This window comes from Puma concolor, chromosome D1 (assembly GCF_028749965.1).
Source record: "Puma concolor isolate L17-30 chromosome D1, mPumCon1.1.hap2, whole genome shotgun sequence".
Taxonomy (NCBI): domain Eukaryota; kingdom Metazoa; phylum Chordata; class Mammalia; order Carnivora; family Felidae; genus Puma; species Puma concolor.
In genome coordinates, this window is record NC_141676.1 from 58699665 (window position 1) to 58727437 (window position 27773).

The 27773-nt window shown below is 45.1% G+C and overlaps 1 protein-coding gene across 4 annotated transcripts; it reads right to left on the reverse strand.

Moving 5' to 3' along the window:
* Positions 1 to 349: 349 nt before the first annotated feature.
* KCNE3 (potassium voltage-gated channel subfamily E regulatory subunit 3) lies at positions 350 to 27773 on the reverse strand. Of its 4 annotated transcripts, XM_086678300.1 has the most exons (5): positions 12053 to 12180; positions 8089 to 8158; positions 5677 to 5831; positions 4333 to 4640; positions 350 to 2231 (listed from the first exon to the last, which is right to left on the reverse strand). In XM_086678300.1, exon 5 carries the CDS (start codon positions 2189 to 2191, stop codon positions 1892 to 1894), a length of 300 nt encoding a protein of 99 aa, XP_086534426.1. In that variant the 5' UTR covers positions 2192 to 2231; positions 4333 to 4640; positions 5677 to 5831; positions 8089 to 8158; positions 12053 to 12180; the 3' UTR covers positions 350 to 1891. The 4 variants fall into 4 exon arrangements, with proteins under 4 accessions (XP_086534426.1, XP_086534424.1, XP_086534425.1 ...); XM_086678298.1 differs by lacking the exon at positions 4333 to 4640; XM_086678299.1 differs by lacking the exons at positions 4333 to 4640; positions 8089 to 8158; positions 12053 to 12180 and adding an exon at positions 24551 to 27773.

A 27773-nucleotide genomic window follows, 5' to 3' on the forward strand; every position in this document is an offset into this window, starting at 1 on the left:
AACTAGGTCTCTACCTTCTCCTTCAAGAAGAACTAAGGAAAGCTATGCCTGGGTGGCTTAGTCAGTTAAGCATCTGACTCTTGATTTCAGCTCAGGTGTGATCTCAGGGTGTGGGACTGAGTCCCACGTCGGGCTCTGCACTGACAGCATGGAGCCTGCTTGGGATTTTCTCTCCCTCTCTCTGCCCCTCCCCTGCTCATGCTCACTCTCTCAAAATAAATAAATAAACATTAAAAAAAAAAAAAAGAAAAACTAAGGAAAGGCTTGAGCACATATGGGGCTCAGCACAGATTTGCAGGGAGTTAACACAACTGACTGCTCATGGGAATGAATGTGTTCTGTATTTCCATTCAAGAAACACACAAGCATTTATTTTTATTTTTTCAAGGTGGAAGTAGCTTCCCCCCCCCCCCCCCGATTATACAAGTAGCATACTTATGGTCAGATAAATCAAATATTACATAATTTTTTAAGTAAAAAAGGGAAAATCACAATCCTTATTTTTCAGAGATAATTACTATCAAAATATTCTTTCAGGGTTTTTGCTATATACAAATATGTATGTTTCAATAGGGCTTTCTGGAGACCCTTTGTACATCCCTTAAACAGAAATCAAACAGAACAGTGCGAGGTTCCAGCTGGGGATTTGTAGCTTGTAAGGTATTCACTCGTCACATTGCACATATTAGGCTGAACCATATGAAAACTACTGATATTCAGCTGCTTTTGACCTACAAACACAATTTTATGGTTTTAATCTAATGTATGTGAAAACCAGAATGTCAGAACTAGTAGAGCTCTTACAGACTTTCAAGTTGAACTGTTTCATTGTGAGGAAGTGGGAAAAGGATCAGAGAAAGGCATGACCACTCAGTTCATGTACCAGAATCCTTCCACTGAAACAGGTACCTGCCTTGCATGCTCTCCTTCTTTTAATATGGTAATCTTCTAGGTGTGATAATAACCTTCTAGAAGCAGATTTCAGTTTGGTGTCAGAAAATTCTTCCCAGAGTTTAATCAAATCAGAAGAGGCTGTGTTAGAGGTAGTGACTGGAGATGTGGCTCGGAAGGGCACTGTGACCTGGCTGGAGAAGTGCACGAATCATGGAACTAAAGAGCCTTAACATTCAGGGCCCTGCACTTGCATGGCTCCTTAGGGTCTTGGGAGGGGTCCTAGTAATGTATTGACATGGCAATACGTTTTTGTAATATTTGCAAAAGCAAAATTATTTTGAATTCTTTTTCTTAAGGGGACCCCCAGAATTGTGTAAGTTTCAGGCCTGGATCCTGTCCCGTGTTTAAAAAGCACTAGGCAAGGAAACCAGAGCTCCTACGTTCCAGCTATGGCACTACTCTGGCCCAGATGGGCAGAATGGTACTTAATTTGCTTCCTTCACAGGGGGTAAACTCACAAATGTTAAATGTCTGGAAAAATATAAAATGTGAACAAATATAAATAAGTAACGTTACTCATTTCTTATCTGTGATATGGTAATCACTGCTGCTTTTCATGGTCGATGAAGATAGCGCATCAAAAAACATGTCCTCCGTGCATCTTCCCGTTTCATTTGCTTCTGCTACAACTTCCTTTTCTCCTTCCTCCAGCCTCCAGCTCCTAGCTCCCAGTACTCCAGCCACTGGACCAGTAGTGGTTACTATCTTTTGCTACTTCTATATATTTGTTCATGGGGCTCCCAAAAGTCTGCTTTTGCTGGAAAAAAAAATCTTTATCCGCAAGGCCCAGGTCTCCCAGCCCCTCTCCTCCCACCCTAATGATGACTTCTTCTGGCCCTTTCTCTTGTTGATCTTATAGATGGGGACACTGAGGCCTGATGTGGTCCAGCACTGAGTTCTGGTGTCTTGATATTCTGCCATTCCTGGCCCCCTAGCATCAGATCATAGACACACGGTTCTTGATGTACACGTGATAAGGGTCACTGCGCTTGTCCACTTTGCGGGAGCGGGTATATCCCAGGATGAGGCTGCCCACAGTGACAGCAAATAGAAACATGACAAAGAGAATGTACATGTAGGAGTTGTCATCACGGCCAGGTAGGCTGGCCCGCCGCTTCTCTGTCAGGTTGTCTGGCCCTGGCCGGCAGAGCAGGTTGCTGTGAATAGTGGCATTTAGAGCCTTCAGCACAGCGTGCAGGCTTTTGTACCAAGTCTCAGTCCCGTTGGTGGTCTCCATAGCAATAGGGATTGCAGTGGGCAAAGAACTGGAGGATGCTCTGTTGGTGACAGAAAAGAGAAAGGGGATAGCTTCTGTCATCTGCAGCTTGAATTCCATCCCGACTCCCTCAAACCCCAGCGAAAATCCCAACATCACAGTTTATTCTACCTATTTGTTTACTTGTCTGTCTTCTCCACTAGACTGCCAGGTCAATGAAGGCAGGGACTATGTCTGTTTTACTAACTGCTATATGCAAGCACTTAAGACAGCACCCAGTAGGTCCTCAATAAATACTTGTGGAATAAAGCCTTCCTCAACCATTGTAACCCATATTAATCTTTCTTTCTTTTTTTTTTTTTTGATTCTATAAATCACCGAGCTTTAGGCTACAAGGGCTTTAGGGATTATTTACTCTAATTCCTTCCATTTTTATACAAAGGGAAGCTGATGCCCAGAGAGAATTAAGTGGCCTGTCCATGATCACAGAGAATATTGGAAGTAGAGCCAAGACAGAGTCCCTCTCTGTGATGGCCGGCTTACAGCTCCTTTGGCTCCTGGGCCAGCTCTCGGCAGGACTGTGTGGCACCATCAGAAGACATTACCCAGAGCCCTCCTTCAGCACAGTTTTTTTTTATATTCCATGGACAGCATTTACAAGAAGTTTGGGGATGGCTTAAATTTCACCTTACCTGGAGGCCAGAGGCTGGGTCATTTATCTCTTAAGCACATTATGTCCCAAATGCTCTAGGTATTGCTAGCTATTTAGGGGAAATTCTGTTGGAAAAGAGGCGGTGGGGGAAACAGGGAGAGGCTGATAACCACTGCAGACACCAGGGCAAAGGACAGGGTTGAACCTGAGGGTAGGGGTGTGAAAGGAACACTCAGTCTGGTTTGGAGTTTTCCTACCCCAGAGAGGGAAGAGAGGCACCTCAACTCTCCTGCCTTCTGACACAAAGTCTGTGTACCTGGTGTATAATAAATGTCCCTTCCCCTTCTTCTTAGAGATCCTTAGTCCATAATATAGAAAAACATCCAAAGACAACCTTGTATCCTAATCTCTGAAAAATCCTGTCATTCTCTTTAAGCAAGGCTCCATCCACACTCACTTCTTTCAGGAAGACTTCATTGAGTCCTCTCTATCCTTTAACCATATTCCACAAGCTTTATTGTTGCAGCCCTCCCTTTTGACCAGCACTTACATGTAAGGCACTGTGTGGCTATTCTCTTGTTATTGATAAGGGTATTAGCAGACCACATGCTCCTGGTCAGCAGGACTGTATCTCTCCCTCAAGTCTAGGGGATTACCCTGAGACTGGCTGGGTGTTGTGTTTCCCCAGGGGTCTACCTAGTAACTGGCTGGCTGTTCTTCCTTCAATAGTCTCCAGTAAAAATGGCTATTTTAGGGACTTTTCCACAGGCCAATCACTCAGAGTTCACTAACTGGTTCCAAAGCCCTCCTTTATCTAGGTAGATCTGTCAACCTAACTGAAACTAACAAACTTGAATATTACATATGGTCTCTTCTAAACAAAAGATGACTGTTATGACCATGATCAATATTCATGAACAACTCTATGAATGAAGAAGTTAGGGGGAAGAATTTAAATAATACAGCAATCACCCAGGACTGGCCTACATTTCGTGCAAGGCCTTTGGGGCTTCCTGGTAAGTAGTACTTGAACTACCTTGTCTGGACGGAGGAGGGAAAGAGAACAAGGGCTCGTGGAGTTAAGATCCAGAAGGCAGAGATTCTCATCTACTACCTCAATTGTCAGGTAAGAAATTTGTGCCTTCTTCTTCCCTTGTATGGACCAATGGAAAGCAGGAGCAGCACAATGAAATTAATGGCTCAACTCATCATTCAGCCAGTCATCATGTATGGAGGCCCACTGTTAGGCAGGCCTCATGCTGGGAACTTGGGGAGGCTCAAACCCAGTCCCTGAACTTAGGGACATTGCCAGCTGATGTATTATGAAGGCAACAAGCCAAGGGCTACTGGGGCTTAGAGAAAGAAGGGACAAATTCTGATCAAGACTCAGAGAGTATTCAGTGACGGAGGCATTTGAATTGGACCTTGAAGGGCTTTTAGGAAGTAGAGAAGGCAAGAAAAGCAAAGAGGTAAACAAGCATGACAACAAGAATGTTTAGAAGAGGGGCACCTGGGTGGCTCGGTCGGTTAAGCAGCTCACTTCAGCTCAGGTCACAGTCTCATGGTTCATGAGCTCAAGCCCCACGTTGAGCTCTGTGCTGACAGCTTAGAGCCTGGAGCCTGCTTTGGATTCTGTGTCTCCCTCTCTCTCTGTCCCTCCCCTGCTCAAGTTCTGTCTCTTTCTCTCAAAAACAAACATTAAAATTTAAATTAAAAAAAAAAAACAAAAAACAATGTAGACCGTGGGATAGAGAGAGACTTCTCTGAAGTAGATCATGGAGAGCCTTGAGTGCCAGGCTGCAGAGCTGGAACTTTATCCTGTAGTTGGGGAAGAGCCATGGAACAGTATTTTAAAAGGGAATACAGTGGTGAGATCTATGCTTTGAAAGGACAGTCGGGCTGCCATATGGACTGGAGGAGGCAAGAATTGAGGCAGAGAGCCTAATGACAAGGGTCCTGAAATAGTTCAGGCAGAAGACACTGAGTCCTGAGCTGGGACCATGGGGATGACAAGGTAGGGGCAGGAGTTAAGATCTCACAGATGTGATTTGTGAGAGGTATGTGGGGAATGGCTTAGGGAAGAAGGGGCCTTGGACAGTTTTACAGGCAGATAACAGATAGATGGAGTGCCTGGAGAATCCCACTTTGAATTTTTTTTTAACGTTTATTTATTTTTGAGACAGAGAGAGACAAAGCATGAATGGGGGAGGGGCAGAGAGAGAGGGAGACACAGAATCGGAAGCAGCCTCCAGGCTCCGAGCCGTCAGCCCAGAGCCCGACGCGGGGCTCTAACTCACGGACCACGAGATCGTGACCTGAGCTGAAGTTGGACACTTAACCGACTGAGCCACACAGACGCGAGGATCCCACTTGGAAAGAAATGGGCTTCTTGCCATGTTCTGGCTCTAGTTTTCTCATCTGTCAAAATGATTATCATCGGGAGTTATTCAATGGGTTGAGTTTCAATTTTGCAAGATGAAAAAGTTCTAGAGACCTGTTGCACAATGATGTGAATACAGTTAATGATACTGAGCTGTATACTTAAAAATAGTTAAAATGGTAAATTTCATGTATTTTTTAAACCATGATTAAAAACAACAACAAAAGACTATTATCCCTGTCCTGCCTCCCTCCAGGCTTGCTTGAGCATACACTTTTATTATGGTGAAAAAAATGTTTCAATCTAGTAAGTATGTATACACAGTACATACAGTGAAGACGAAGTCTCCCTATTCCCAGTGGTCCAGGACTCTTTCCCGGAGCAGTCACTGTTACCAGTTTTCTTAGAAATCCTTTGCAAAGTAGTTTTAACTGACAGGGCAGAGGAAGGGGAACCTATATCTGGATGACTCACCAAATAGTAGGCAAATTCTCTGGCTCTGAATCAGCTTCAGAAATCTCCCTGTAGGTGCCCTAAGGCTCCCCTGCCCCTCAGCTTCTTCAGGGTGTCTCTGGACACATCTGGGGTCTCAGTGTTGACACTGAGAGCTGAGAAGGAAAGGCCCAGTGCTGGAAAACAGGGGAGGAGGCAGGGAAGGAAGAAATCAGACACACAGAAAAATCTTCAGAACCAGGGTGGATCTCCTAAGGCTGGGGCCCCAAGGGTTGTGCAATAGCTTTGCTGTGCACCCCCCCCCCACTTCCCCTCCCCTTTATGCAGCAGCTGGGTCAGACCAGCCTAGGGTTGCAGTTACAGGAACTGTGCAGTGGCTAAGGGACATCTGATTGCTATCCCCCAACCCCAGGCCCGCGATGTCTCTACTGGGTGACTTTGTGATAAAACCTCAGTTTAACATGTGGACTCCTGCTCAGGGAGCTGCCAATAGTGCAGACTAAAATATTCCCTTTCCTAAGGGTACAGGTATCTTAACAGAAGTCTCTAAAAGGTTCAAAGAGCCTGAGCCCCAAGGGAATGATGTGTGTGGCAGGGTGGCAGCTGGCAGTGGGTTGATATTTTACATAGACACAAATGATGTTTCCAATGAACCTATTTGGAGAGACTGGGTAATACATGGTCACAGCATCAGCACTATCTGTAGCAAAACTCATTGTGAAAATTAAAGAAGAAAATTGCAGCGTCTGGTACCAGGTGCCGCACAGGGGTGGTGACAGTTTTATTTTTGCAGAGCAGAGGCTGGCAGGACCTTCAGAGGCCATTTAGTCTAACCTTTAGTTAACCTCCCTCATCTTACAGTTAAGGAAATGGAAACCCAAGGAGCTGTCTTGGTTCAGTTGTTACTTGTGTGACTTTGGGCATGTGACTTCCCTTTTCTGGGCCTCAGCTTCTGTCTGCATCTATAAAATGAAGGTACTTTAACTATGTAATCTGGCAAGGTTGCAGTAAACTCTAACATCCCACAAAGGTACAAATCACAAAACCACACTGTGAGATTATGGGAGATTGGACAGGTTGGTGGGAGAGGTATTTTGGGGTCTTTTTAGAGCCCCTGAATCACAAGATAAGGAAGGCTGCAGACTTTTTTCTCACAGATTAAAGATGTACCTGAGACAAGGACTAAGTTACACTGAATATTCCTGCCTAGATAAACTGAGAGTCAAATCAGTTGACTTTGGCTTTTTTTCTTAACAGTTCATCTGTCCAGGTGATCTAGCCAGGGAAGGAGGGAGACTCTGTGCAGAAAATGAGGGTGGACGGACAGTGTGGGGGATGGGGTGGGCTCCAATGCAGGGTCCAGTGAGGGCAGTAAAAGTTCATGAAATCATTGATCCCTCAGATCCTCCTTCTGGGGCCTCTGGATAGACCTGGAAGTTTGTGGTTCTGACAGGGGAAGCAAAGAAGTCACTCTTACATTATCTTTAGGTACTGGGTTGGGGTAGGAATGAGGGCCTGGGTGCAAGGGCATTGCTGGGTCAGGAGAGACAGAAAGCTGATAAAGAATGGGTTGGTTCTCTGTGAACTGCCTCTAGGTCCAAGGATTGGTAGTTGGCAACAATGAGAATTTTGTTCCTCTTTCTGAGCTCCTTGGCTTCCCTTGTCAAGATAGTCACTGATTATAAAGTTCATAATGGGGCAGATAGAGCTCTGCTCCGGAGAGTTCTTAACTTGAAACAGAAGATAGACCAGTTAATAGGAACTGACCATGCTGAAAGAGATTGTAAAGATTATTTAGAATCTAGATTCTAGGCCAACGACTCCATTTTGTAGATGGGGAAATGGAAGCTCTGAGAGGGAGGGTGACTTGCCCAAAATGACACGACTAGTGACAGGCAGAGCTCTGATGAGGACCGAGGTCTTTGGGGGCATGTGCTGTTAAGGTGCTCTTTCCACTACCAATGGCAACATTCCCTGGCATCTGAGTTGTGCATCATATGGAACACAGTCTTCTCGTGTCCTGTAGCATCATATCCTCTAACTCCATACTTTTTCCTGTACTGCAGATTCTCACCAATCGAGGATCTAGTAGGGATGGGGGGGGGGGGTGGATGTTGGCATGTTTTGGATGAGGAGTTAACCTTCTTTTATAATCTCATCTCCTATGGTCCTTTCTGCTCTAGACCCACTCCTGATCCCCCAAAACACCAGGCTCACTCTCTTCTTCCACACTCTATTGCTATTTCTATTTCCTGCACCTTAACAGATTCTTCCTAAATGTTTTTGTTTTGTTTTGTTTTGTTTTTTGTTTTTTAAGTAAGCTCTATGCCCAACATGGGGCTTGAACTCGAGTCACATGCTCCAACTGAGCCAGCCAGGTACCTCATCCCCCAACTCCCCATCCCTGTGAGTTAGAACTCAAAGGTGTCTAACCTGGGGGTGGAGCTGTAAAGCTGTTATCTGAAGGATGAACTGGGCATCTTAGGTTTTCTTTCAGGTTTCTCTGGGGAAAAATGAAACTCCGCCATTGGTTCTTTTGGTTTTCCCACTGCTCTGTTTTAGCTACTCTTTCAGAGTGAACATCTTAAGTGTTTAGAAATGTGGTAAAGAGAGGTGAGGGGGAAAAAGTCACACAAAGCAGATGGAGATCCAAAGGCAATCCCTGGGACCACACAATTTTGCCATTGGTCCCTCTGTAATCTTATCACCACATGGACTGGGGAGCCAGTGGAGTGGGAGGAGGAGTTCAAGGTATGGACCTTAACAAAAAGTTGGAAGGAGACAGAGATAGAATCTGAGCTGAAAGGGATCTTAATAATTATGTTGTTAGTACAATCCCCATCCAAACAGGAAAACAGAGCACGCCTTCCCTGAGGAAACCACTTGCACAAGGTCTCACAGCCCCATGAACTGGGATCACAAATTGGTATCGCATCACGGACCTTTCTAGTATCAGTTCCCCGTTGCCTGTAGGAAAGTCTAACCTTCTCAGATTGTCATTGAAGCTTCTTTGGATATGACCCTGCCTCTCCCCAGTTCCCTGTGCCAACTGGTACTGAGTTACAGACCATTCTCCAAACATTCCTCACATTTGCACACCTCTTTCCTTTCCTTATGCTGTTTTCTTAGGCAGAGGAGTTTCCTTCCTCTTTTTATCTTCCTGGTGAACTCCTACTCATCCTTAAAGGCCCAGCTCTAATGTCACCTCTATAGACCCCCTCCTGAGAGACCCCCTTCCCCACTCCCTAGCCAATTGGTCTTTCCCTCTTGTCTGTTCCTAAAGTGCTTTGCATAAAACCCTATTAGAGCACTATGCTGTACTGAAAGTGTATGTGTGTATAGGTATCAATATATGTAGATATGTATGCTAAACTATGTGCTGTGAGGTGTGAGGGCAGGGACCTGTGCCTCACATACTTCTTTATGCCCTGGGCCCAAGCACATAGTAGGCACTCAAGAATAAATGAATCAGGGGCACCTGGGTGGCTCAGTTGGTTAAGCATCTGACTCTTGATTTCGGCTCAGGTCATGATCTCATGGTTTGTGGGTTCGAGCCCTGCATCAGGCTCTGCACTGACAGTGTGGAGCCTGCTTGGGATTTTCTCTTTCCCTTTCTCTCTGTCCCTCCCCTGCTTGTGTTCTCTCTCCCTTTATCTCTCAAAACAAATAACTAAACATTTTAAAAATTGATTAAAAAAAATGAATCAATGCCATTTCTTATTAGACCATCCCCTACCCAGTACACACATAGACATTCATGAAAACAGCTTACAGTACTTAAAAAGCAAGAGCAGGCCAAAACATATTTGATTTGGTCTGGGGAAGGGGTGGCTCAAAGAAAAGAAGGTGTCTCAGTCAGGTGGGGAAGTGACTCAGAGGAGAAGGAATTCTAAGACTTCTTTGAAAGCCCAGATGTTCCCTGCACCTGAATCCCATTCAATCCAAAGGGCAAACATTCTTGGCCCCAAAACACTAGCAGTGGCTTTGCCACCCTCTTCCCTGTGTACCTACTCAGGGTGTGGCCACACACACCCAACCACTGCACACACACAGTCCAATTTCCAGTCACCCAGCCTGTGATTTTGCCTTTCATGTGTGCGTTTCATGGTTCCAATCTTGGCTGTATGCTTGGGTATGTGACCTTGAGCACTGCATTTATTTCCTCTGAAACTCATGTATGAGATGGGGATAATTATCCCTGCCCTATTTACCTCACATGGGAACTGGAGGAGACAACAGAGGAAGGTGTTTTAGAAATTGCCAAGTATTATAGAAACATAAGAGACAATTATGGGGCAGTCGGGTCACCTGGTTTTCTTTTCTGTTTTTCTACCCCCACCTCCAGATTACCAAGTGTTGCCCCACGCCCGCTGCCTTAGTTCTCTATCTTCTGAAGAAGCCAACAGGTTCTTATTACTCTTCTTGATTCTTGACACACTTTCCTCCTTCAGAAGCCTTCCTTGTTTCTCATACTCTGATCAGCCCTGTAGTCCCTTTCCATTGAGGGGTACCATTTGGTAGTCCTATAGTTAATGGAGAACACACAGGAATTGGAATCAAGAGACCTGCCCCTATTTGGCTGTGTCTAGCTGTGTGTCTCAGTGAAGTCACGGCTCCACTCTGGGCCTCATGTTCCCCATCAGTAAGATGGGGGTTTTGCCTTAATTCCCTCTCAGTAGGTATTTGAGCACCTGCTCATTCAGTGTATGGATAGAAATGTGTTTTGAGATGTATGAAGTGAGTGAGGGATGAAGAACATTGTTGGTTATCATCTTGAGGAATCAAGAAAATATGAAAGCAGTTTCCATGCCTCAGGCAGGGGTCTCCTCCATTTGGAACCACCAAAGTTGATAGATGGCATTACAAAATGAGGACCTTACACTTTTACAATGCACGTTTGTAGGTGAAGTGGAGAGAGCCCTGGATTAGAAGTAATGGGGGCTTGGGTTTTGCTTCTCTCTGGTCCTGGTATGTTCCTAGGCAAGCTATCTCCCTGCTGCCTCAGTTTCCCCATATGCAAATTGGTGAAGATGGGGAGGAGGGAAAGGAGGAGATACTCTTCATGGGCCTTCATACAAGGGTCTGTCTGAACTCATCTACTTTCTAGGTAAGAGAATCCCACCCAGGTCCAGACCTCTTTCCCCTCATGTCACACGGAGTGTGGGGCAACAAGACGGAGAGGCCCATTCTACAGGTAGTGACCCAGGAAAAGAAAGCACAAGGCATGGGAATGCAAGCTGGTGCAGCCAATATGGAAAACAGTATGGAGGTTCCTCAAAAAACTAAAAATAGAACTACCCTACGACCCAGCAATTGCACTACTAGACATTTATCCAAGGGATACAGGTGTGCTGTTTCAAAGGGACACATGCACCCCCATGTTTATAGCAGCACTATCAACAATAGCCAAAGTATGGGAAGAGCCCAAATGTCCATCGATGGATGAATGGATAAAGATGTGCTATACATATACAATGGAGTGTTACTCGGCAATCAAAAAGAATGAAATCGTGCCATTTGCAAGTACGTGGATACAACTGGAGGGTATTATGCTCAGTGAAATTAGTCAGAGAAAGACAAAAATCATATGACTTCACTCATATGAGGACTTTAAGACAAAACAGAGGAACATAAGGGAAGGGAAACAAAACTAATATAAAAACAGGGAGGGGGACAAAACAGAAGAGACTCATAAATACGGAGAACAAACAGGGTTACTGCAGGGGTTGTGGGAAGGGGGGTGGGCTAAATGGGTAAGGGGCACTAAGGAATCTACTCCTGAAATCATTGTTGCACTATATGCTAACTAATTTGGATGTAAGTTTAAAAAAATAAAAAATAAAACAAGTTAAAAAAAAAAAAAAAAAGACAGCACAAGGCATACAGCCGGTAGGGGACTTGCACAGGTTTACACAACCTGTAAACTGGAACTCCAGTCTCCTGACTCCCAACCTAGACCTCTGTTATTAGCAACAGAAGGTGTGCCTTTGAAAGTCCCCAGGCGCAGGACACAATGCAGTAGCAAATGGGCAAGTCAGCTCCGGCAGAGCAAAAAGACCACGCAGGGTCCCCGAAGGGTGTTTCTGCGTGTGCTCTCGCTGCGGACCAGCCGGTGTTCGCACGCACATTTGTGGACGTGGAAAGAGCTTTCGAGCCGCGGTCCGGGGGCCTGTGAGTGCCGGTGCAAGCCCCCATGGTTTTCAGGCTGGGTGTGCCAGGGGCCCAGCTCCGCGCCACGTGGGGCCCCGGGATCCCTGCAGCTCGGGTCTGGGGAGGATCAGCTCCGTCCGTGAGCCGTTCCGCACCTCGGGTCGGCGTTCTCCCGGGAAGCGGGAAGACTCCTCACTTCTACCCTCAGCTGCAACCCAGCTTTCCCGACCCTGCTAGTGCGCCTTACCTGCCTCTCGGCAAGCCTCTGAGGGGCGCCCGTCCGTCGGTAGGACACCGCACTCTGTGCTCCCCAGTGCCTCCGCACAGCACCCCTTGGCGCTCGGGTGGCCAGTTAGCACACAGCGCGCCCCCTCGGCTCTGCGCCCCGACCCGCGCTCTGCTCCCTTTAACCTTCCCCAGGGCGCCTCCTCCCCCAGCCCCGCCCGGCCCCAGCACACCCACTTCTACTCTGGCTGACTTAGGGCGCCCCCGCCCAGCTGCTTGGCCTTACACAGCCGAGGGCTCCGATCCTTCCGTCTCTTGCAGCGCCTGCTTCCTGGACGGGAGACCAATGCCTCTCACTTTGCTTCAGTTTGTCCAGCCTGAGACTGATCAAAAGGTGAAGCTGAACATTGGGTGCTGGGGGAATAAGGCTTTGCTCCTAAGTGGCTGTGTGGTGGTGGACAAGTCACTGCCCCGCGCTGGGCCATAGCTTCCTCGCTGTAAAATGGGTACGGTTCCTGGCATGCATTCTTCACCATACGGTGGTGCTTGGGGTCAGATGAGATTGTAGCATCCAAAATATTAAAGCCATTGGTCACTGGAGAAATCATCTCACACAAACCGTCTCTTCCAGGCAGGAATGCAGAGGCCAGCTTGGGGAAGGAACTTGCCCAGGCTCACAGAGAAGCCAGCAGCGGAGCTCAGATTTAGAATCTACTACGCCACTTTCTCTCCTTCACCCCAGCTTATGCTCCTCCTTCCACGTGTCGACAGCTCCCCACATGCCCACACAACTGTTTCCAGCTGTACCTCATGTCCCAGAACACCCTGCACTTGTGGCCACCAGGCCCTCCCTCACACTATTACTTTCTTGCTGATGACACTGCAGGCTCCAGAAAAGATAAGCAGCCAGGGGCAGCTGGAAAATGAGGACCAGGAGGCTATGGGCAGCAGAGTGGACAGTGGCAGAGAATAGCTTCTCAGGGACTCTGTGGGAGTCCTTATCAGAGCCCTCTTTAACAGCCTCCCACCTTGGACTAATTAATAATAAACTGAGGCCAGCTCTTGCTCCCTTGTAAACAAAGATCTGTTCCAGGATATCTGAGGCCCTCATCACAGAATCTCAGGTTGTATTTAAGAAGTGCTATCATTTTGAAAAGATCTACCACATGGAGGGAATGCTGTACAAAACTGCTATTCTTTATCAAAACACAGTACTGCCATTTTATTTCTGTGGTTACGTATTTTGACCCAGCTACTTCTTTTCCTCAGTCCGATTATCACCTCTCAGAAAAGTCATCCTGACTCTGGGCATGCAGTACCAAATTTCAGTCTGCCTAAGAATCACCTAGGAGCTCATTCTTATAAAGTAGACTTGGATGCCACACCAGAAGTTCCAATCCAGGAGATCTGGAATGGAGCTCAGAAATAAACATTAAAAAAAAAAAAAAAAAAAGATTCCCAATGATTTTGACGTGAGTGGTTCTTAAGATCAGCCTCAAGGAAACAGTCCTGGTTCCTTCCCCATTCTGCCAGGGCCTTGCATTTACTCTATAGGACTTTTTATTACGCTTATCAAAAGTAACTATTTGCCCACCTCATCTACTAGATTGCAAGTTCTTTGAAGATAAGGATTATCTCGTTTTAATAAAATTCTAGAATCATAGACTTAAAATCACACCATCTTAGAGTTCTAGAATCATTTAGTGATAGAACCTAACTTGGAAGGACCCTTGGAGTTATCTGGTCAAATCCTTCACCTAAGAATCCCCTATATTTTATTAAAATTTTTTTAATGTTTATTTATTATTTTGAGAGACAGAGAGAGACTGAGCGCGAATGGGTGAAGGGTGGAGAGAGAGGGAGACACAGAATCTGAAGCAGGCTCCAGGCTCTGAGCTGTCAGCACAGAGCCCAGCGTGGGGCTGGAACCCATGGACTGCGAGATCATGACCTGAGCTGAAGTCAGCTGCTTAATGGACTGAGGCACCCAGGTGCCCCACCTACATTTCATTTTTGACATGAGATTGTCCAGCTTCTCTGGCACACCATTAGTGACAAGGAGCTCATTGTTTCTGAGGCAGTCAAAGTTCTGATTGTTAGGATGTTTTCACGTTTTGACAAAAACTGCCTCCTAGTTACTTCTACCCTTTGGTCCTTGTGCCCACTGGAGACATAAAGTGTATGCCTAGTTTTCGTTCCCTTTTTTGGTCCTTCAGAAATTTAAGGTCTGTCCTCCACTTCCCCTGCTCTGGAGTGAGAATGGAGCAGGAACCGTGTTAGAGAAGCCAGGTGCCTAAGGGGTTCTTGGAAAGGGGACTGAGATGCCTCATTTTCTTTTTCTGTGCCTTGCAGTTTTGCAACGAAGCTTAGATGACCCAATGTGTGTAACGGGCCCAGAGCTGGGTCCAGCGTGATGCATGTGCTTAATAGGTGGCAGCTCCTATTGTTATTAGATGAGAAAAGAAAGGATGGAACAGAGTTTCTGTCTCAGGGAGATCATAGTCTGAAAACAGCCTTCAGGGGACTCTCAAATCCAAAGAAATTGGAGACAAGGCCCTGACCTGAGGACAGGTTGGGCAGGGGAGTGGGGTGGGATGATTGAAGGGGTCAGGGAAAGACTCACCTGGAGATAACACCTCCTTTAAGTCTTTGCTCAAGTGCCACCTTCTGGCTGAGGTCTTCCCTGACCATCCCATATAAAATCCTAGTCCCTCCTTACCGCTGTCCTCCCTAACCCCCTTCTCTGCCTGGTTTTTCAGTAACATTTAACATCATCTGATATATTTAACTTAAAAAAAAATCTTTTGCTGTTGTTTCTCTTGCTGCATTCCTCAGCTGAAGCTCCCAGCTTCTGTCAGCCCTATCTCAGAGCTCTACTTGTTTCCGCGTTCCTGTAACCACCCTCTTCCCTCTCCCCTGCAGGCCTGGGGAGGTAATGATGCCCAAATGTTTCAAGCCCCAGGGTACTTCATGATCCTTGTGGTTTCCCTACTCCCTGCCCACCTCTTTGAATAGAGCCTCCTCAAATTGCTGACCTGAGATGGCCATTTGCTTCCTGCAGGACCTGGCTGATACACAGGCCCATTCTCCTGCAGCCCCTTGCACTTCCCTTGAACACAGGACTTACCAGTCTGTCTTATAATTGTCCACTTTATATGTTGACTCCACACTTAGAACATACACTCCTTGAGGGCAGTAGCCAACACTGAGTCTACACAGAGTAGATCTTACTGAGAATTTGTTGAATCAATGAATCGATGAATCAATGTCATGAAGGGGAGATCACTAGGAATTACGTTATCAGGGAAAACTTCCAAGAAGAGATAGAACCTGAGAAAGCCTGGAAGGATAATAGGATGCTTTTTAAACCTCTAGACTAGACTTCTCCTCTGAGCACTAGACTCCTATATCTGACTACCTACTTGACATCTCTGGATGACATATTGGGGTTGGAACCCTTGACTTCCTTCCCTGGCTCCCCTCAGTCTTCATTCTCTCAGTAAATGGAACGATTATCAATCCAGTTTCCTGTTTGTTTTCTTCAGAGAACTCAACCTAGTCTCCTATTTAGCTGTGTACTGACATGGGGTCTGCCTTCCCCATCAGACTGTAGGCACTACAAGAATACAGTCCAGGTGTGTCTTTTTCTTTCTTTCTTTCTTTTTAAAAAATTTTTAAATTTACATCCAGGTTAGTTAGCATGGAGTGCTATAATGATTTTAGGAGTAGAATCCAGTGGTTCATCCCCTATGTATAATACCCAGTACTCATCCCAACAAGTGTCCTCCTTAATGCCCCTTACCCATTTAGCCCATCCCCCCTCCCACAACTCCTCCAGTAACCCTCAGTTTGTTCTCCATATTTATGAGTCTCTTATGTTTTGTCCCCCTCCTTGTTTTTATATTATTTTTGCTTCCCTTCCCTTATGTTCATCTGTTTTCTATCTTAAATTCCACATATGAGTAAAGCCATATGATATTTGTCTTTCTCTGACTAATTTCACTTAGCATAATACCCTCTAGTTCTATCCACGTAGTTGCAAATGGCAAAATTTCGTTCCTTTTGATTGCTGAGTAATACTCCATTGTAGTATATATCACTCTTCTTTATCCATTCATCCATCGATGGACATCTGGGCTCTTTCCATACTTTGGCTATTGTTGATAGCTCTGTTATAAACATTCGAGTGCATGTGCCCCTTCAGAACCAGGTGTGTCTTTTTCACCATAGAATACACAGGATATAACTCAATGTCTGTCTAGTAGGTTGGGGGAGAAGGGTTCAGAGGTAGGGTGAGCACAGATTGTATCTGTCAACAGTGCTAAAAGCCTGGGTTACCAGGGAAAATACAGCATGAAACACAGAGGAAGCTTAATGGTCACATCAAGTTATTTTATGCCATTACCCATCAGCAGCCCATACTTCTGTGAGTTGTCTCCTCTTGGCCTGTCAGTTTGACCCTCAGAACACTTTGTCTCCTTGTTCCGAGCATCACTTTTCTCCTGCCTCTGCAAGCAGCACAGAGCAGTGAAAAGAGCACTGGAAGAGGTACAGCAAGGGTGGGATGGTGTGGTGTCAGGAAACTAAAGATCTCTGTAGCATCTTCTCCCCACCTCACCCTCACACATGCTATGTCCTGGGAAGAAACTGGTCCAGAACACTGCCTCTGGGGTCCAACAGAGCTGGGTTTGAATCCTAGCCCTGACACTTATTGGCTGTGAGAGTTTAACCTCTCTGAGTCTTAGTTTCCTTATCTGTAGAATGGGGATAAAAGTAGTTACATCTGTGAATTGCAGTAAGATATTATTTCTAAAGTGCTTTAGCTGGTACCTGGCACATAGCAAGTGTTACATAAAGAATAACTATTAATGAGGGCATGTTGTTCATAGTGGTATGAATATGGACGTTTAAATCTTATGATTTAAACAATAAAAGAAGGCAGAAGAAAGTAGGATAAGTTAGGACTGAGATGTACAGAGGAAGTGAGTGTCTCAGTCAGGAGTCATAATTGCAACAGACAGAAAATGCAGCTCAAACGGACTTAAGTAGAAAATGGTATTTATTGGCTCATGTAATTACAACAATCAGAGGACTGACTTCAGGCATGGCTAGATCCAGGAGCTCAGATGATGTCTTCATGAAGCTATTTGAATCTTTTGGCTCTGCTTCTCTCACTATTGCTCCCTTCTCAGGCAGGATCCCACTTTGTGGTGACAGGATGGCTGTCTGCAGTTCCATGTATACACTCTGTTCTGTCTGCAAAGCCAGTAGGAAGAGCTCCTTTCCCCCACAACCCTCCTGGCAGAAGTCTGGGTCTGACTTGTATTGTCCTAAAAGAGGCCCAGTGCCCATCTCTGCACCAGTCACAGAAAGCCAGGGAAAGAGGCTGGCAGGGTGTCACCTTTACTCAAACCACATAAACTTGGGTGGGAGAAATGGGTGAAGGTGTTCAGAAGGTGCAAATTCCAGTTATCAAGTAAACAAGTCACAGGGACACAATGTACAGCACGGTGACTATAGTCACTAATACTGTGTTGCATATTTGAAAGTTGCTGAGAGTAGTTCTTAAAATTTCTCATCACTGGAAAAAAAAAGTTTGGAACACTGTAAGGTGTTAACTAGACTTAGAGTGGTGATCAAGTTGCAATGCATATAAAGAGCAAATCATTATTTGTACACCTGAAACCATGATGTTCTATGCCAATTACACCTTAATAAAAAATAACACATAAACATAAAGTCGGTGGGAGTACAATTCCTAAGGAAGATATGGGTGTTATTAGGGGAAGTAGGGTAAATGGACATTTAAGTGAGCAGACAGGGAGGAGGGAGGAGGACACCCAGAGATTCACAGCCATGCAAAAGTGAGAAGAGGGGATTAAGTGTGCTGTGAGCACAGCTCACACATCTGGGGCAGAGGGAGCGGACATGTTCTATGGATCCCAGAGAGAAGACCCAGAACTGTGCTTAGGGACGGGGGAGTCACAGGACCCAGATCTCCGCTCACTGGGAACAACAAACAGGCTGCCTCTGGCCAGAATACGCTTCCCATCACTGGAGAGGTGTGCAAGCAGGGTTTCCTTTTCAGAGTTGCTATCGGGGAAATTTTCTAGATGGGCTCTGACATGCCTTGCATTCCCCAAATCTGAAATCCTATAGTCCAGAAACCAGCTCCTCCCCACCCCGCCATCCTAATCTCCACTGTTTTTCTCTCTTCTGAACTCTTCTCTGAGGGGAATGCTACATCCTTCTTGCTGATGTGTTTACGGGATGTCTGCAGACAGTCTGGATTCGAATTCTGATTCCTGCAGGAATGTGGGACCTAAGAGGAACCACTTGTCCTTTTTGGGGTTGTTTCCTCCTGGGCATAGGAGGGGATGAGGTTGTCTGATCTCTGGGTCCCCTGCCAGCTCTGACCTTCCAGTGCTCCATCAAAAACTCAGCCTGGCCTTCTTGGGAGGGATGCGACATAGCACAGTTCTCAGGCCAACCAGGTGTGTTGGCTTTTCAGCATCTCAAAAGCACCAACTGTCTCATTTGGTTCTTTCCCTTGACCTATGAGGAAAGCGGAGTGGGGGTCATAGGAGTGCAGGCCTTTGGAGTCCAGACTTGACTTCAAACTATGGACTGCCTCTAACTAACTGTGAACTTGGGCAAAGCTTTCCTCTTTGTAAAACAGTCAGTAATTCAACCTTGTGGGTTTGTTATTTGCTGTGAAGTTGACATAAAGCGTGTAAAATGCTTAGCACAGCCTTGGATCCCTGTGGGTCAGGCTGGAGAGAGGCGTCTGTGGTGGAATGGAGTTGACCTGAGTAATGCTATCCCCTCACAGGAACCCAGTACTTCACAGGGCCCAGCATGCCCCCAGCCCACCTCTGGCTGCAGGTGAGAGCTGGGTGTCAGCATTCTGGTAGGAAACAGACGGCTCCCTGAAACTGGGTAATTTGAAGAGAGTATGAGGAAGGTTCAGGAAACCAGCAAGCAATGGTGCCACCCCCCTGGCTAGCCAGGGTGGAGAGAGAGACACAGTGGCTAGGCTCAGAGAGCAGGGGAGGAAGGGGTTACAGGAAACCGCAGAGGGCAGCAGGCTGGAGCTGTGGCTTTTGGTAGAGGCTGTACCCAACCCATGCTGACCCAGCAGGGAGAGAGCTGAGGAAATAAATATCCTTCTCTGCCCCTACTCCTTCCCTTCCTTATAGTCATCTACCACTGTCTCCCTTTGCTCTAATGCAGATGGGAGCTCCAGAGCAAGGAGGCCTGTGGTAGTGGAGAAGGGTGGTGAGCACCTAGAAGGGCGAGTGGGAGAGAGTACAGGCAGTGGCAGCAGTCTGATGGGTGGGAGCCTGCCCCATTCCTCTTTATCCTGCTCTACACGCAGGGGGCAGAGGGAGGGAGTAGGAGAATGAAGGAATATGGGGGAGGCTGTGAACGCAGGCTGTTCACCCTAGAAAGAGGCAGGAAGACAACCTGCATTTCCTCAAATACCCACCTGCTCTCTATCCTCTCCAGGCCTTTGCTGTGCTAGTCTCTCTGCCTGGAGCACCTTCCTCCGGGGGCTGGCTAACTCCCCCCTTACATGCTACCTCCTCCTGGATCAATCTGTGCCTGAAGCTAGCCCCAGACTTGTTTAGTTTTGAGTTCTAAAATACTCTTCATTTGAGCTAGTTTGAGCTGGGTTTTTTCTTACTTAGAACCTAGAATTCTAATTCAATGTCACCTTGAGCCTTTTCTGCCCCCCTCCTCCCTTATAAAATCTGTCACTTCTTTTATGTTTCTACAGTACCCTGTGCAAACTTCTCTCATGGTACTTGTGACAGTTTATTGTGAATTGTTTTTACAGGTGTGTCTCCTCCACAAAGCTATGAGCTCCCTGAAGACAGGAACCAAGTCGGATCCATCCTCCTCAAGGCCCAGCACAGGCTGACAGACCTCACACTGGCCAGACCATACCAGCCATGTTATCTTCAATTCCAAGCAACACAGATTAAAGGCACATTAGCCAATTAAAGCCTATTGAGATAAGGGCAGGGGTGTGGAATCTGGAAGCCATGTTCTGTGAAGAACAGAAGAATCAGGAAAGAAAACATGAAGAAGAGACCATTCCCAGGATAGAATTCATTTGCTGACTCAACAGGCCATTTCTGGGCACCTCTTCTGCATGAGGCCCTGGGCAGGTCCCCAGGAGGCCACAGAGGATGCAACTACAGTCCCTGCCTGGAGAGCTCACAGTCAGACATGGAAACAAGTAACTATAACACGCTGTGGTTACTGCCTTTTGAGGGGGATGTAGAATGAGGCCAGGAAAGGACTCTCAGAGGAGGCCTTGCAGGGGGTAGAATTATGACAGTGTCAGAGGTAAGTTTCAGTTTAGAGTGACGACTAACTTTCTCACAATCAGAATTAGGAATGGAAGCTGCCTGCTCCATATCTGAAAGAGCTGGAAGCTGTGAGCATGGCCACTGTGACTGCTTCACAGACCTGATATCCATATCCATCAACAAAAGAACCAAATGTGGAGGCTGTAGGAAATTCTTCACAGTAACATAGACATTAAACCTGCTTCCTTTTACATGCCAGGTACTCAGGTACAAACACGAACAAACAGTCTCTGGATTAGAAAACCTCACAATTTAGGTAAACTGCAAAAAACATTAACACTTTAGTCTTATACCTGTGTCTCTTGAATTTGAATAATGTATGGATCCCCCCAAAATTATTGAGGCAGTCAGTGTTGGCAATCTAAATATGTTCAGATTTAGGGGTGCCTGGGTGGCGCAGTCGGTTAAGCGTCCGACTTCAGCCAGGTCACGATCTCGCGGTCCGTGAGTTCGAGCCCCACGTCGGGCTCTGGGCTGATGGCTCAGAGCCTGGAGCCTGTTTCCGATTCTGTGTCTCCCTCTCTCTCTGACCCTCTCCCGTTCATGTTTCTCTCTGTCCCAAAAATAAATAAACGTTGAAAAAAAAAATTTTTTTTTAAAAAATAAATATGTTCAGATTTAAACTCGGTAAAAACTAATGCAACCATAAAAGTAAATCTTTTAGGGGCACCTGGGTGGCTCAGTCGATTAAGCGGCCGACTTCAGCTCAGGTCATGATCTCGTGGTCCGTGAGCTCGAGCCCCGCGTCGGGCTCTGTGCTGACAGCTCAGAGCCTGGAGCCTGTTTCCGATTCTGTGTCTCCCTCTCTCTGACCCTCCCCTGTTCATGCTGTATCTCTCCCTGTCTCAAAAATAAATAAAACGTTAAAAAAAAGTAAATCTTTTATATATAATTTTGTATTCAATACAGACTGTTAGTGAATATGAAAAGAACTAAAAAACTAATAAAATGCCAGTAACAACACTAATGCCACTGATCTTGTTGAGTTCTATAACCATACTCCAGCTAGTAAGTGAAGGCATGACAGAATCAGAGTATTACATTTTATAAACTCCTAACAAATTAATGGATCTAGGGAATGATCATCACAAAAAAAGGAAAAACATACTGTGTGCCTTAAGAACACTCCACCACCCATGAAGCCAACTTGCCCAAAAGAAACCATACCTGAATCAGATCAAATGTCTGGTTTCACCTTTCAATCTTCAGGAAACACAGGAGAAAAAGATTTTTTTTAAGTTGTGGGAGTAATCTATAGGTGAAAAGAGACTAAAGAGACACTTATGAGACATGACAAATGCAGTGTGCAGACCTTGTTTGAATCCTGATTTGAACAAACCAAGTGTAAAAAAAAAAAAAGCAAACAATTGGGGAAATCTGAGTATTAATCGAATATTTGTTGATACTGAAGGATTTTTCCTGTGTAATAATGCTATTGTGGGTTGTTTTTTTGTTTGTTTTTTGTGTTTGGTTTTTTTTTTTTTTTGAGTCCTTATCTTTGGGGAATACATACTGAAATATTTATGGGTGAAATAATATGGTATCTATGATTTGCTTCACAATAATCCAGGGAGAAAGCAGGAAGTAGGTACTAGTTTAGACAAACTAAGACTGGCCATGAGTTGATGACTGCTTTAGGGGCATGATGGGTATGTGGGGGTTCATTGTTGTATGCTAAAAAGATTTTATACCAAAAAAATTTCAAAAAGGAGAAAAAACCTAAGATGCTAGAACATTTAACCTTCAATTTATTTATTTATTTTGAGAGAGAGAGACAGTGCAAGTGGGGGAGGGGCAAAGAGAGAGAGAGAAAGAGAATTTGATAGCACAGAGCCTGATGCAGGACTTCATCTCACCACGGCGATAACACAACCTGAGCCGCTGTCAAGAGTCGGAGGCTTAACTGACTGAGCCACTCAGGTGCCCCTAAAATGCTGGAACATTTAAAATTCAGGCATCTCCCTTGTACATTATTGGAGTATAAATTGGTATAACTTTTATGGAAGGCAATATGACAATATCTATTAAAATAAAAACACACATATCCTTTGATTCAGAAAATCACTTCTAAAAATGCAACCCATGTACTCACCATGTGTGATGTAACACATACACACAGACAGAAGGACAGACAGGCGCGCACACACACACACACACACACACACACACTTTTATAAGGATTTTCACTGCAGCCTTGTTTGTAAAAGCAAAAGATTAGCAATAACCTAAACGTCCTCAATAGGATCCTAGCTAAATAAGTCATAGGAAATCCACTGAATGGAATACTCTGTAGTCACTTTTAAAAATGAGATTCCTCTTTATATATTGATCTGAAACAGTCTGCAAAGTGCAATACTGTGTCTATAGTATGTTACTATATGAAAAAGAATGTATATATATAAGCATGCACACTTACAGATTGCATAAAATATCTCTGAAGTATATAAAAAAGAATTTACCACCATTTGGGCCTCCAGGAAAGAAACTGAGTTTACAGGGGAAAAGAATAAGAGCAAGACTTACATTTCAGTGCTACCATTTTGTACCTTTTAAATTTTGTCCCATGTGCATGCATTACCTATATTTTAAAAAACATTAAATTCTAAGTTTTAAGCAAAATGAAAACAAAATTAAGACATTCAAAAATATAACTATAAAGATTATGTAGCAATGTGGGAAAATGTATGTAATGTTTGGTTACATTTGGTACATAATTGTACCCACATAATTACAAGTACATAATTACAAGTACATAAAATACAAGTACATAAAATGTCTGTTCATGATAAAGTACTAGAGACACGCAAATGGACGGGATATGTTGTCAGGTGGGAGTGCAAGTATTGTTTTCTTTTTCAATTTTATAGGTGTTACAATACGGTAGGGTTATATGTATGGCAAATTGTAATTTGGCAAAAAGGAAAATCAGACTGAGATTGCAAAGATCTGATTTCCATAGGGCTTTCAGAGAGAGGCTTTCCCCAAGAAGTAAGGTGTACTGGGTCACAGTGCCAAGAGCTGGTTTGATTTGGTTTCTTGCCAGCCTCACTGGAGGAACAAGATGTTGAACCAGACACAGCAGCTGGTCACAACCTTATGTTTAACACTCATTTACCAGACCCTGAACAATCTCTTTATGGGGAAAAGATTCTGCACAAACAAGAAGAGGCCTTCTGGAGGTGCTAAATATCCTTCTTCATACGCTCAGCTTCCTTCCTGGAGGAAGGGCCCCTGTGGGAAACCGGAGGTGGGCTCTGTCCAGGCAGGAAGAAGAGCCAGGAACCCACAGCAGTGGCTTGGCCTGATCCCACAGGCCTGGCCTCAATCCTCTCTGACCTTTTGCTCTGCATCCTCTTGGCTCTGCTGACCCACAGCCCACCTGTTCTTGAAGGCTTGGCTCTTCCAGGATGCCTGGCATGCTCACCCTTCAGAGGCTACTGTGGAAGAGTGGAGAGACCCAGCCTGGGAGCCGGGGACTGACTGCTTCTTACTAACTGCATAGCCTCAAACAAGTCACTTAGCCTTGCTGAGCCTTGGTTTTCTCACCCTTAAAATAATCCTACCTAGGGGCGCCTGGGTGGCTCACTTGGTTAAGCGGCCGACTTCGGCTCAGGTCATGATCTCGAGGTCCATGAGTTTGAGCCCCGCGTCGGGCTCTGTGCTGACAGCTCAGAGCCTGGAGCCTGTTTCAGATTCTGTGTCTCCCTCTCTCTGACCCTCCCCTGTTCATGCTCTGTCTCTCCCTGTCTCAAAAATAAATAAAACGTTAACAAAAATTAAAAAAAATAAAAATAAAAAATAAAAAATCATCCTACCTAGACTGCTCTGCTGCCAGAGGAGTGAATGAGATTGCCTGTTGTTTCATTCTGGGCCCCCAACTATTTCTCTGCCTGCTGCCTTTGTGCCTCCTTGCCTGCCCCTCCTCGCCCATGCCTCACATTTGTCAGTCTTCTGTCCTCTTCTGTCTCCAGACCTAAAACATAACTCATCACACCATGCTCCAGATCCACAAATCCACTGCCTCTTGGTCCTCTCCACTTGCATCTCCCAAAAGTGTTTCAAACTTGATTTACCTAAAACTGAACGAGTTATCTTCCTCTCTAAACTCAGTCCCCACCCAGTGTTTCCCATCCCAGCAATACCTCTAGCATCCACCTTGTTGCTCAAGCCAGAAACCTGGGGGTTTTCCTTGACTACTCCAATATTAATGGATGACAGCAGCAGCAGCAGCCATCTTCCACCATGCAGCCTGGGAAACAGAGAAAGCTGGACTGAAGCCAGATAGAAGGAAGCAGACACCAAAAAGCCTGGCAGGGAATAGGAGAGAAAAGACTGTCTGGGCTCCTAAAGGGCTACGTGCTCCAGTTCTGTTCTTGAGCCCAGTGGCAGACCTACCCTTGCATTTTATGAGGCCCTCCCCAGTACCTTTTCCAATAATGCCTCCATTGTCACTCTTTATTTATTTATTTATTTATTTATTTATTTATTTATTTATTTATTTATTCGTTCATTCATCTATCTATCTATCTATCTATCTATTTTTGCATAAGTGAACTTGAGTGGGGTTTCTACATTTGCAAATACAAGACTCCTAATTACTATATACGTATTGTATCAGTCAGAATAGGCTAGATTATGCTGTGGTAATGAACAACGCCTGCATTTCAGTGGCTTAACCATACCACCTGTCCAGCAGCAGCAGGGGCCTCTGCTCATTGCAGTCCCTCCGGAAGCAGCCGCTATCCTGAATGTTGTTGGTCACCGTTCCAGAGGGAAAGAGAAACCCCAAGGGTCTGACACCAGCAATTCAATGCTCCAGCTCAGAAGTGGCATGTCCCCTCCATTCATAACTCATTGATCAGAACAAGTTACTTGGCCCCACCCAACCACAAGGGAGCCACAAAGTACCATCCTGCCTGAAATGTTTTTTAAAAAAATTTTTTAATGTTTATTTTATTTTTGAGAGAGACAGAGACAGAATGCGAGTGGGTTAGGGGGAGACAGAGAGGGAGACACAGAATCTGAAGCAGGCTCCAGGCTCTGAGCTGTCAGCACAGAGCCCAATGCAGGGCTCGAACTCACAAGCTGTGAGATCATGACCTGAGCTGAAGTCGGACGCTCAACTGAGTCACCCAGGTGCCCCCTGCCTGAAATATTTGGTGAACATTAATAATTACCATACATTTCCCGCTGCCTATTCTGTGCCAAGCCTTGAGCCTAATGAAACAGAGGCTCAGGAAGGCCAGGTAACTCAGTCACTACACCATGCAGAACGATTCCCAGTGATCCAGTTGCTAAATGAGAGAATGTACTTAAGAGGGCTAACACAGTACCTGGTACCAAAAATAAATGGAGTGAATGTTTCTTTACCAGTCTCAGCCAAGATCAGGCTTTATGGTCAGTTGCTAGGGTTGCTAGAGAGGGGAGTCGAGTACTAGATGGGGAGCAACACTATGCACAGCCTTCCAACCATGAGAACCTAACTCCACTTTTCCCGGGAATAATTGTTTTCCTTCTTTGCAGTAATACTACAAAGTAATTATCAACTACTACTCACCTCCCACATTCCTACAACAGTACTGTTGGCTCCATGGAGGGAAATAAAAGGCCTAGAAAGAATATAGGTTAATGACAGGTGGACAAACTAGCAATCCACGAATACTGACCAAGTGTCCATGACGGAAAGCATATTACCCTGAGCTCTAAGTCAGTATGCAGAGCAGGAAAAGAGCATGAGAAATGGGCTTATATTTGGGACCCAGTCCTAGCTTTGTGATTAACTCACTGTGTGGTCTTGAGCAAGTTTTTTCCAAAGTCTTGGTTTCATCTCTGTACAATGAGGAGACAGGAACATACCTCCAAATTCTCTTCCAGCTTCAATAACTGATATAAACTATGTGCCCCAGAAGTGGGAGAACTCCTCTTTCTTCTCCAAGGCAGTGGGGCCACAGGATACTGGAAGCTCAAAAAAGGACTTTAGATACCATATTACCTAAAGCTGAACTTTACCGTGTGGTAGCCTCTAGCCACATGTGACTACTGAAGAGCCGAAGTGTGATGACTCCAAAATGAGATGTGCTATAAAGCGGAAAATACACACTGAATATCTGGATATAGTATGGAGAAAAGGAATGTAAAACATTTTTATACTGACAATATCTGGGGTCTGTTAGGTTAATTAAAGTATTATTAATGTCACCTGTTTATTTTTCCTTTTTAATGTGGCTACTAGAAAACATAAAATTACAATGTGGCTCACGTTGTATTTCTATTGAATAGTGCTTGTGTAGGGCAAACTGAAGTGCAGAGAGGGTAAACGACTTGCTCAAAAAGCAACCTGGATCACCTGTCTTCTCATTCAAGGATCTTTCCACCCTAACTGCCTGTGGTAGCCAGTCTCTAAGGTAGTCCTAAAGATCTTTACTTCCCATCACCCTGTGCAGTCCCTTCCACACTGAGTAGGGTTCCCGTATTAGGAGACTGTAGAAATGACTCTGTAACTTCCAAGGCTGGGTCATAAGACATTTTGGCTTCCACCTTGTCTCTTTCAGGCATCACTTGCTCCAGGAGAAAAAGCAGCTCTATGGGGCAGCTCACATGGTGAAGAACCCAGGCCCCCTGTCAACAACCAGTACCAATGAATCAGAGTGAACCATCTTTGAAAGTGATCCTCCAATCCCAGTCAAGCCTTCAGATGATGGCTGCCCCAGCTGACATCTTGACTATACCTCATAAGAGATCTCCACCCAGAACCACCCAGCTAAGCTTCTCCCAAATTCCTGACCCACAGAATATATATGAGACAATGTTTATTGTTTTAAGCCATTACATTTTGGGGTGATTTGTTGCATAGCAATGAATAATTACACAGCTTTATAAATTTAGGGATCTCACTTAAGGAAAACTTACTTCTACCTTTGACATTTGTATAATGTAAGATATTCCTCTGGTCTTTTCCCTGGCTCTGGTCTAGCTCAGGTTACCTAACTAAAAATAGCTATGGGGCTTGGAGAATCCAACCCAGGAAGGCAAAATCTCATTTTGTTCTTTGAAGATCCCTTCCCTTTTTTCCTTCCATTGCAGAAAGCACCTAGATCTCTTGAGAATGAAAAAGCACCCCACCACATTACCTTCACCTGGGCTATCCAGAGGTATGATTCCTATAAAGTCAAAGGAACTGGATCTCAGAATTGTCCAATTAAATACAGTATTTAGGAAGCAATAAATATTTGAGAACTGATTACGTCTGAGTTTCTCTAAGTTGAGAAAATGTCAATACCAGTGCTAATGTCTTACATTTATATAGCATGTGTTGCTTTTCAGAATGTTTTCAAATCTACTATATCTGAGGTAGATGAGAAGATA

What these genes read in the sequence shown, in the direction of transcription:
- KCNE3 (XM_086678299.1), bottom strand. Translation starts at nt 2,191, where the DNA reads ATGGAGACCACCAACGGGACTGAGACTTGGTACAAAAGCCTGCACGCT.